Genomic DNA, 11,556 nt, shown 5'->3' on the forward strand with positions numbered 1-11,556 from the left:
TGAGGTGGCGATGGCAGTGAGAGTGGGCCGGTGAAGTGGCGGTGGAGGTGAGAGTGGGCCGGTGAAGTGGCGGTGGCGGTGAGAGTGGGGCGGTGAGGTGGTGATGGGGGCCTTTTGTGTGGCAGCGGCAGCCTCTTGGGTGCCCTAGCAATTGGAGCAGTGCCTGCACCATTGTGGAGATGGGACTTGGGACTCTGAGATCTGGACTTTTCTTTTTCTCTTGCTTACCTTTTGGCTCTGTTACATCTTGGATTCTGATTTTTGTAACCAAGTGGGCACCAGTGAATGGCAACTTTGTGCACTTTTCACTGTACTGATGTATTCCTAACTTTGTATATGCGACAAATAAATAAATCTTAAAAAAAAAATGTAGGATTAGAAGTAGGTCATTTGACCCATCAAGACTGCTCTGCCATTCAATGAGATCATACCTGATTTGATCATGCTCAATTCCAATCTATAGCCCTCTGTAGTAAATAATTCTGTGGAGCGGCACGATGGCTCAGTGGTTAGTACTGCTGCCTCACAGCGTCAGGGACCTGGGTTCGATTCTACCCTCAGGCGACTGTCTGTGTGGAGTTTGCACGTTCTCCCTGTGTCCTCCGGATGCTCTGGTTTCCTCCCACAGTCCAAAGATGTGCAGTCTGGGTGGATTGGCCATGCTAAATTGCCCATAGTTATAGTGTTCAGGGATGTGGAGATTAGGTGGGTTATGAGGACTGGGTCTGGGTGGGATGCTCTGAGGGTCGGTGTAGACTTGTTGGGCCAAAGGGCCTGTTTTCATACTGTAGGGATTCTATGACTAGATTCAGTACCCTCCGAGAGAAGGAATTCCTCATTTTTCTCTTAAATGGGTGAGACCATTTAGTCTAAGATTACGCCCTGTGGTTCTAGACTCTCCCACAAAAGGAAGCAAGCTCTCTGCATTTATCATTTTAAGCTCCCTATGTTTCAATAAAGTTGCCTGTCGTTCTTCTAACTTCCAATGAGTACTGGGACAAACTACTCAACTTTTCCTCACAAGAAAATCCCTTAATAAATAGCATCTTGTGAACCTTCTCTGGACTGCTTCCAATGCTAGTGTATCTTTCGTTGGATAAGGAGACCACAAATGTTCACCTGACTATTGCCTTGTATAGTTTTAGCAAAATGTCCCTACTTCATGTTCCATTCCCTTTGTACTGAAGGCCAAAAGCCCATTTACCTTCGTTATTACTCTTATTACTTGGATGCAAGAGTTTTGTGATTTATGCATGATGACCACCAAATCTCTCTGCTGGATATTTCTGCAGTCTTTCTCCATTTGAATAATGTTCAGCTTTTCTCTCTTCCTGCCAAAACACACAACTTCATATTTTCCCACAAGTTTTTTACCCACTCACTCAACCTGTCTGTATCCCTCTGTAGACGCTGTGTCAAATTCACTACTTGTTTTCCATTTATTTTTGTCATCTGCAAACTTGGTGATAGTATATTTACTTAAGTTATGCAGTCATGAACATGTATTGTAATTAATTGTGGTCCTGGTGATGATCCCTGTGGCATTCTTCTAGTCACAAGTCACCATTCTCAAAATGCTCCCTTATTTCAACTGTCTGTCCTCTATTACAAATCTGTGTCCATAAAGACTAATGCAAAGTATTTATCCAACTCACCTGCCATTTCCTGGTTCCTCGTTATTATTTCCTGAGCCTCATCTTGAAGAGTCTATATTCATTTTGACCTCTCTCTTCCTTTTTCATTTATTACTTGTTAGTTTGCCCTCACGGTTTATTTTCCGACTCTCACTTAGTCATGATTGTATCGTTTAGGGGAAGAGGGTGAGTATGGGCAGATGGCTGACTTCAGTTCCGGTTTGTTTAATGGTTCAATGGGCCAGTTCTCCTCTCCCTAACACCCCTTGAGTAGCTATTGTGGTGCATAGGGTGGGAAAAATAGGGAGAGGAGACTTGGTCTGCTATGGCTATCTCCCTCCTTCTCACTTAATTTTCCTTGCCAAACAACACTGACTTTGTCTTAAGCATTGAAATTTGTTTCATCTATTATTTTCTGCGGATTATTCCAGACCACAGAGAACTATTCTCAGAGAAAGTGGGTGTTGGAAGTTAGGATAATAAGGAGATGAATAAGCTATTCAATCCTTCAGACCTATTTTTCTATTTAATTAGGTCATGGCTGATCTCTCTAACTCAACTTTATTCATCTCTCTTGATTAAACTCTTAATAGTATTTTGAATAAAAATTAATCCATCCCAATTTTGGAACTTCAATTCATCCTAGCCACAATGATATTTTAGGAAAACACTGGGTGTTATAAAGCCTAGTTGTAATTTGAAGGCCAATATTTCCTTGAGGGAGTATAAGTTTAGATTATGCAAGTATTGCCTGTAATGTTCTGGTGAATCTGCATTGTTCTCCTTCTGAAGTCCATATATTCTTTTCAAATATGTAATGCCCATCCTCTGTCTGGTTATTATTCTTTGTGAGTTCAAAGTAACACAGATGCTTCTCTAGACTAAACCTTAACATCTTTGAAACTTTTGGCAAAATGATGCTATTCAGATACAATGACTAGAACAAAGTCAATCTTGAATATATTGAAGTGAAGGTGATTAGGAATTATTTAAACTGATTATGAAACTTCTTTGTGAGCTTTGGCTTTTTTAAAGCCATGTGGCTACATGCTGACTAACGTATGTGTGTGAGTTTTCTCCGGCTGCTTTACTCTCATCATCCAAGGATGTGCAGTTTAGGTTGATTGGCCATGTTAAAGTGCCCTGCAGTGTCCAGGGATGTGCAGGCAAGGTGGATTAGCCATGGGGAATGCGTGGTTACAGGGATAGGTTGGGGGTGGGTCTGTGTGAGATGCTGTTCAGAGGGTCACTGCAGTCTCATAGAGTCATTCAGCAGAGAAATAGACCCTTTGGTCCAACTGGTCCTCACCGGTAATGTTCCCAAACTAAACTAGTCCCACCTGCCTGCATTTGACCCACATCCCTCCAAACCTGCCTTATTCATATACTTATCCAAATGTCTTTTAAACATTGTAACTGTACTTGCATCCACCACTTCTTCTGGCAGTTCATTCCACACACTAACCACTGCGTAAAATGTTATCCCTCACGTCGTTTTTAAATCTTTCTCCTCTCACCTTAAAAATATGCCCCTAGTTTTGAACTCCCCCCACTTAGGGAAAAGACCTTTGATAATCACCTTATCTGTGCCCCTCATGGGATCTTATAAACCCCTATAAGGTCATCCCTCAACTTCCTATGCTCCAGTGAAAAATCATCTCAGCCTTTCCAGCCTATTTTCTATAACTCAAACCTTCCATTCCTGGCAACATCCTGGTAATCTTTTCTGAATCCTCTCCAGTTTAGTAATATCCTTCCTATAACAGGGCAACCAGAACTGCACATAGTACTCCAGAAGAGGCCTCACCAACATCCTGTACAACCTCAAAGTGACATCTCAACTCCTATACTCAAAGGTCTGAGCAATGAAGGCAGTCATGCTAAACACCTTCTTAGTCACCCTATCTACCTGTGATGCAAATTTCAAAGAATTATGTACCTGATCCCCTAGGTGTCTCTGTTCTACAACAGGGCCGTGCCATTAATTGTCTAAGTCCTGCCCTTGTTTGTTTTACCAAAATGCAATATCTCACATTTATCCAAATTAAACTCCAACCGCTACTCCTCAGCCCTTTGGCTCAATTGATCAAGATCTCTTTGTAATCTTAGATAACCTTCTTCACTGTCAACTATATCACCAATTTTGGTGTCATCTACAAACTTGCTAAACATACCTCCTGTATTCTTATCCAAATCGTTTATATAAATGGCAAACAAAATTAGACCCAGTATTGATCCTACAGAACACTACTGGTCACAGGCCTCCAATCCAAAAAACAATCCTCCATCACCACCCTCTTCTCCTACCGTAAAGCCAATTTTGTATCCAATTGGAAAGCTCATCCTGAATCCCATGTGGTCACACTTCACTAATTAGTCTACCATGCGGAACCTTATCAAATACTTTAGTAAAGTCCAAGTAAACAATGTTTACCGCTCTGCCATCATTAGTCTTTCTTGTTTCTTCCTCAGAAAACTCCATCAAATTTCTGAGATACGAAATCCCTCGTACAAAACCATGGTGACTTTCCCTAATCAATCTTTGCCTGTCCAAATGCATATAAATTCTATGTCTCAGAATCACCTCCAACAGCTTACCTACCACCAATGTCAGACTCACAGGTCTATAGTTCTGAGGCTTCTCTTTACAGCCTTCCTTAAATAAATTCACAATATTAGCCACCCTCCAAGTCCTCCAGCACTCACCCGCAGTTATAGATGATACGAATATTTCTGCTAGGGGCTGTGCAATTTCCTCCCTAACTTCCCACAATGTCCTAGGAGAGACTTATCTACCTTTTATGTTTTCTAAGACCTCCAGCACTTGCCCGTGTGTAATGTGAACTGTTTTCAAAACATCAGTATTTATTTCCCTGAGTTCTCCAGTTTCCATTTCTTCCTCCTCAGTAAAACCTGATGTGAAATATTCATTTAATATCTCTCTTGTCTCCTGAGGTTCAACACAAAGGCAACCTCATTGACCTTTAAGGGACCCTACTGTCTCTCTCTTTGCTCTCTCGCTCTTAATGTGCATGGCCTCACTTCACTGTAGGAATTCTATGATTCTGTATGTTTGAGTCTGATTTGCTGGTTTTCATAAAGTAAAAGATCTTAAAATCCCACCTCCTATTCCTTATTCTGCAGTTTGAAAGAAATTGTGATACCTAAATTTAGCTCTGGGCATGCTGCTGGTAAGGTAGATTTCATTAAGTAATCTAGAGACAGAAATACTTTGTTTGTCATAAGTAACTATGTGATCATGATTGTTAATGGATGACATCCAACACAGCTTTAGAAGGCATAAATTTGAACCAAGCCAGCAGTAAATATAGGTGCTGTCTTACTTGGTGGAAACTAGGAGTAAGTTAACAATTCCTCCTCACATTCTAGGAAAGACAAATTGATCCAATAATTGTGGAGTCTTTGAAGACATTGTTTGTTGTTGTAATGAGAAGGTTAGTATTTGGGAAATCGGAGATAAAATGTACCAGAATGTAATTTATGGCAAGCCAATCATTTGATCTTTTAATTGGAGTGTATGGCGGGCTCTGGCTTGTTCACTGGTGAAGTTGTGGGTTTTGTCCTCTTTCCCCCTGCCCTTAAAGTTTATTTTAATGAGGGAAACATCTTCAATATGCCTGCCTCTTGTTTTAGTGCCATCTAATGTACAGTGTTACTGAAATAATCCTTGGTGTCTGTCTGTTTCAAAGTATTCATTAATAAATTTTGATTCCCATAACTAACCAATCACAGTCAACTCTGGATTTAAACAAATATAACTGTACTTTGAGTGTTAAATGTTTGAAAAGCAGGTTACTAATGGCAACAATGTTATGGTCATTTGAAATAGATGCTACATTTGGAGAGTGGTGGTTGCATGCTTTAGCATTGTGCACTTTTCACATGCATGTTCTGATCTGGAATGAAGGACTTTCTTCTCAATCTCTCCCTTCACCTGAGGTGTGGTGAAACTCGGGTGAAACCACCACCAGTTGTCTATCTCTGTCAAATGAGAGAGCAGCCCTGTGGTCTGGTAGGACAGTGGCGACTTTACCTTTACTTTGTAATCTGGGGCTATAGATGGTGGTAGTAAAATGGGAGATCACATGGTTGACTGGGAATCTCTCCCACTTTTGCCACCTGCATGTATCGGAAGGATTTCCAGGTTTATAACCTGCTGGCCACATTATCCCTGGGTGGGACTTCATTTCCCCACGAGAGAATAAGAATATTAGAACTTCACTGTGTCAAATGATTGCTTTCGTCATTGACTTTCCTTATACTTTTGAGTGTTATTTTCAATGGATTTTGTAAATCAGTGATTTGAAATTTTTGATCAATTATTTTGAACTTCATGAAGTTGTAGTTGTTAAGTGAGGAGACCATATGGGCATCACGTCTATTGGCTTCATTTCTTCCACAGTTGAATGATCACAACACCTTTTTAAGCTACTAATATTTTGCATTATTTCCAGAGTAAAATCTGACTTTGATGTTCCCAGCAGTACGCTGATTGGAGCTCATGGATACTGTACACAGGTCAGTACCACTTGTTTATGGAACTAGTGAGGCGAAAAACATGACCAGTTTGTGTGTTTTCAGTTACTATGCAATTTCCTCTTGAAACATGCATTTGGCTTTGACATGTTGTAAGATTGCAGTGAAGGAGCTGAGAGTCAGTTCCCTAGATGATGTGCTATTTGGGATGCATCTCCTCCATATCTAGTGGGTATCTGAGGAAGATCGATATCAAGCAGTCAAATATTTCTAATGCTAAGTTTACATCAGTAATTTTGATGATAATTACTTTTGCTGGCTTTCTGGGCTAAATTGTTTGGAATGACTATCTACAGGAAACAATCTTAAAGGCACAGATTTTCCTATATTATGGGAATTAATAATGGAATAATGTTTTTGAGAATTGTATACTTCTGGAGGGATTTTAATAAATTAACAGATGTTGAATTGTTGCTGTAATGTTAATTTATTTTTGAGATCTGTGTCCTACTTGCAAAAACAACAGTTGAACTGCTGAGGAGTTTAATTTGGTAAAAGCTGGGCCCTTAAAGCATTAATATTGTTTAATCTTGTTTATTATGAGTAATTAGTCCGTTCGTACTCACTTAGCAAACTTTAAAAAAAAAAGTTTAAGACCTGAAACAGCTCCAAAAGATCTAACGCCTCAATAACAGTTCTGAAATATAAGCCCAAGACAATTGCTATACACAAAAACACTCTTGTCAGAACTTGTGCCTTAGTAACTAATGAAGGAGGATAGAGTTCCGAAGGAATGTATTTTATTTCGTATGAGTCTGCGCCCCTTCTTAACCTCTCTCTAAAAAATGTCTTGATTTATAGCAACATTGGAACAGGAGTCAGTAATTTACCCCCTCGAACCTGCTCCATCATTGAATGAAGTTGTGGCTGATCTGAGATCTAACTTCATATAACTACCATTACCCCATAATCCTTCATACCTACAGTGGTTAAAAATCTATCGACATGTTCTAAAATTAATAATTTCTCCAACACCAATTGCTGGAATTCCAAACTTTTACAGACCTTTGTTGTAAAGTATTTTCTGACTTCACTTCTGAAATGTCTGGCTCCAAATTTTAAACTCTCTACCATGCAGCCCCAGACACCTTAACCAGTACAAATAATTTCCCTCCATCTACTCTAATTGACTCCCTTAATAACTTGATGCCTGATTCGATGCATTTAATCACATTTTTGTGCAGCTCTTACTTTCAATATTTTGTTCATTGAAGTTGAAAGTAGCATCATTTCAACTCCATTCCTATTTTCATTCCAAGTTAAGAGTTGATGGGAATTCCAAAAGTAACCAAGTAGGGTACTGCTGCAAGAAAGCACCCGCTTCACCTGAAAAAGCAGCAGTGACACAGAAAATAGATTTTGATGGAGGAAAACAGCTAAGCATGCCTGACAAGTTCATTTGGAAAGTATTCTGTTAATTAGAAAGCGCACTTTGGTTGAACAAAATTCAAATAACCCAGTAATTTGAAATACATTAATTTAAGCAATCCATTAATTTGAGAAAGAAAAGGGACATGAAAACAATCCAAGTGCTCGGAGTCTGTATTCTAGAGGGATAGATTTGAGAAGTAAAGAAGTTGTGCAAAAACATGTATTAAATTTGTCTAGAGTACTGTATACTCCGCCTCACCATTATCGGAGATGTTGCAAAAACTAAAGTATAATAATACCAGAAACACGAGGTTGTGTCTGTCAGGTAAGAAAGAACAGGCTGGATCTCTTCTCTTGAAAACAGAAGGCTGAGGGTTGCCTTAATAAAAGTCTTTGAAATCATGGAGCGTTTTGATAAGGTGCCAATTTTCTTCTTTCTACGTTATAAAATCCTATGGATTAAGAAAAAAATTCAAATTAAGAAACTTTCAATTCAAAGGAGTTGCCTGTAAATGACTTCCTTACAGGAAAAGAAGTAGATACATTAGGGACATTTAAGTGACTCTTGGATAGGCACATAAAATGTAGGGTATGCAGGGTAGTTTGATCTTAGATTAGGATGATAGGTCAGCACAACATCACGGGCTGAAGGGCCTGTAATGTGCTGTACTGTTCTATGTTCCATGTTCTAAATGTCACCTGTAACTGCAACTTTCAGATCTGCCTCAAGTTGTGCATAATTAGCAACAAGGGAAAGAGTCATACGATTCCCAGGTCTCTCTTTTCCAAAGATTACATTGATTCATACTGTCTGATCCAAATGCTAGTGAAATAAGTTAGTCCACCTTGAAAAATACTATAATCCTCTCACACCAAAAACAAAGTTGCTGGAAAAGCTCAGCAGGTCTGGCAGCATCTGTGGAGGAGAAAACAGAGTTAATGTTTCGGGTCCGGTGACCCTTCCTCAAAACTGATGGTGGCTGGGAAAACGTCAGTTTATATGCAGAAAATAGGGAGGTGGGTGGGGTAGGGAGTAAACGATAGGATAGAGCCCAAAGAGAGAGAAAGACAGTTGGACAGACAAAGGAGTTGCTAACGATCAGGCTGGGAGGGTGAATAGTTGTTAATGGGGACTGTTAGCCTGCCACTACACACCCACTGTTGTTAGTCACTATGTGTAACAAGGCCTGGTGTGTGGGGTAGGGGGCTGGGACATGGGAGAGTTTAGCCCCTAAAATTATTGAACTCGATATTGAGTCCGGAGGGCTGTAGCGTCCCCAAGCGGAAAATGAGGTGTTGTTCCTCCAGCTTGCTCTGGGCTTCATTAGAACACTGTAGCAAGCCAGAGACACAGATGTTGGTCAGGGAGCAGGGTGATGCGTTGAAGTGGCAGGCAACAGGTAGTTCAGAGTCTTTTTTGCGAGCAGAACGTAGATGTTCTGCGAAGCGGTCGCCAAGTCTACGCTTCGTTTCCCCAGTGTAGAGGAGACCACATTGTGAGCAGCAAATGCAGTAGACTAGATTCTTGGAATTGCAGGTGAAGTGTTGCTTCACCTGGAAGGTATGTTTGGGCCCTTGGATACTGGGGAGGGAGGAGGTAAATGGGCAGGTGTTGCACCTTCGCCGGTAACAGGGTGGAAATGGCGTCTGATGATCTTCTGGATGCGGATGCTGGTGGGATGGTAGGTGAGGATAAGGGGAACCCTATCGCTGTTGCGGGAGGGAAGAGAAGGGGTGCGGGCAGAAGTGCGGGAGATGGGTCGGACCCGATTGAGGGCCCTGTTGACAACGGAGCTGGGGAATCCTCGGTTGAGGAAGAATGTGGACATTTCGGAGGCTCCCTTGTCGAAGTTGGCCTCGTCTGAACATATGCGACAGAGATGGAGGAACTGAGAGAATGGGATGGAGTCTTTGGTCTCCTCTACATTGGGCAAACGAAGCGTAGACTTGGCGACGGCTTTGCAGAACATCTACGTTCTGCTCGCAAGAAAGACCCTGAACTACCTGTTACCTGCCACTTCAATGCACCACCCTGCTCCCTGGCCAACATCTCTGTCTCCGGCTTGCTACAGTGTTCCAGTGAAGCCCAACGCAAGCTGGAGGAACAACACCTCATTTTTCGCTTGGGGACCCTACAGCCCTCCGGACCCAATATCGAGTTCAATAATTTTAGGGGCTAAACTCTCCCATGTCCCAGCCCCCTACCCCACACACCAGGCCTTGTTACACATAGCCTGCCACTACACACCCCCTGTTAGTCACTAACAGTCCCCATTAACAACTATTCACCCTCCCAGCCTGATCGTTAGCAACTCCTTTGTCTGTCCAACTGTCTTTCTCTCTCTTTGGGCTCTATCCTATCATTTACTCCCTACCCCACCCACCTCCCTATTTTCTGCATATAATTGATGTTTTCCCAGCCACCACCAGTTCTGAGGAAGGGTCACCGGACCCGAAACATTAACTCTGTTTTCTCCTCCACAGATGCTGCCAGACCTGCTGAGCTTTTCCAGCAACTTTGTTTTTGTTCCTGATTTACAGCATCTGCAGTTCTTTTGGTTTTTATTTACTATAATCCTCTCTCCTGTTTAAAATGTTGATCATGGGCATGTTTTTACATTGTCGTATTGGCTCAGAAAGAATGTCTTATAACCTATCGATTCCATCTCTGCTCTCTGGAGGGTGGTCAAATAAGTGCCATTCCCTGCTGTATCCTGCACTTTTTCTTTCTTCAATCATCTAACCAGTTTCCTTTTTAAAATCATCGATCATCCCGGCTCCCATCAGCCCTGTGAACCATGAGATCAAGGGCATTAACACAAAAAAAAATTCTTCCTCATATCTCTTGCCCAAAACCTTAAATTTATGTTCTTGCGTCCTTGTGTGATCAGCCAATGTAGAAAGCTATTCTTTGACTAACTCATCTAAACATTATGTAAAATATTCCAAATGAATCTATTCATTTTCACAATTGGCCCATTCAGCCCATGTTCCACTCAAGCTTCCTTACTTGAACTTACCCAGTCACCACACCCTTCTATTGGTGTCTCTCTCGTCTACCTTGAAGTTAACTGCATGTATGCTTTAACTGCATGCAGTAGGTGATGAATCAATTAAATCAATTTAGTTATGTAATGTTGATTAATAATCCAACAATCTAGCAACATTTAGTAGCTGACAGGACTTTATTTCATCTGTTCAGAATGCACAGCTGTGACTTATCTCTGTGGAACGAAGGAAATTGTCAGCTAATCTACCTGTTCTGTAGGGAAGGAGCCTTTCAACAAATTACATTACATTCATGGACATATGTATGCCATCAAATAGATGATCATCTCAGAGTAAACATGGCATTCTCTGTGTATTCAATTTCCCTCCTTAAAAACTCATGTAATTCAACAACTTGCTGTGAAGATGCAAGCATATAGAAACACCTGTACACAAAAGGAAAGTCATAGGTTCAGACATTCATTTGTGTTAACTTAAGGGCAGATATAAATTTTAGTAGTGTATAGCATTTGCTGCAATGAGCCCTGGCGAAGGAAGTTTTACCTGGAAACAGGAAGGCAATAAGGAAAGAGTGAAGTGGCTGTACCTATGTCCGTGACACCACCCACGCCCTCCACCTCCTCCAGAACCTCCAATTCCCCGGTCCCCAACACCTCATCTTTACCATGGACGTCCAGTCCCTCTACACCTGCATTCCCCATGCAGATGGCCTTAAGGCCCTCCGCTTCTTCCTGTCCCGCAGGCCCGACCAGTCCCCCTCCACTGACACCCTCATCCGCTAAGCCGAACTCGTCCTCACACTCAACAACTTCTCTTTCAATTCCTCCCACTTCCTACAGACAAAGGGGGTAGCCATGGGTACCCGCATGGGCCCAAGCTACGCCTGCCTCTTTGTAGGTTACGTGGAACAATCCCTCTTCCGTACCTACACCGGCCCTAAACCCCACCTCTTCCTCCGTTACATTGATGACTGTATCGGCGCCGC

The 11,556-nt window shown here is 41.7% G+C and overlaps 1 protein-coding gene across 3 annotated transcripts in view; it reads left to right on the forward strand.

Annotated features, from left to right (window-relative positions):
- The window catches only part of mindy4 (MINDY lysine 48 deubiquitinase 4), a 173,345-nt gene that overhangs the window by 120,188 nt on the left and 41,601 nt on the right, over positions 1-11,556 (forward strand). For all 3 annotated transcript variants that reach the window (XM_048616068.1, XM_048616073.1, XM_048616079.1), the window contains one exon: positions 6,110-6,173. In XM_048616068.1, the coding sequence (XP_048472025.1) occupies positions 6,110-6,173 (64 nt within the window). The remainder of the gene's footprint in view (positions 1-6,109; positions 6,174-11,556) is intronic.

Source organism: Rhincodon typus, chromosome 2, assembly GCF_021869965.1.
Source record: "Rhincodon typus isolate 14 chromosome 2, sRhiTyp1.1, whole genome shotgun sequence".
Classification (NCBI taxonomy): Eukaryota; Metazoa; Chordata; class Chondrichthyes; order Orectolobiformes; family Rhincodontidae; genus Rhincodon; species Rhincodon typus.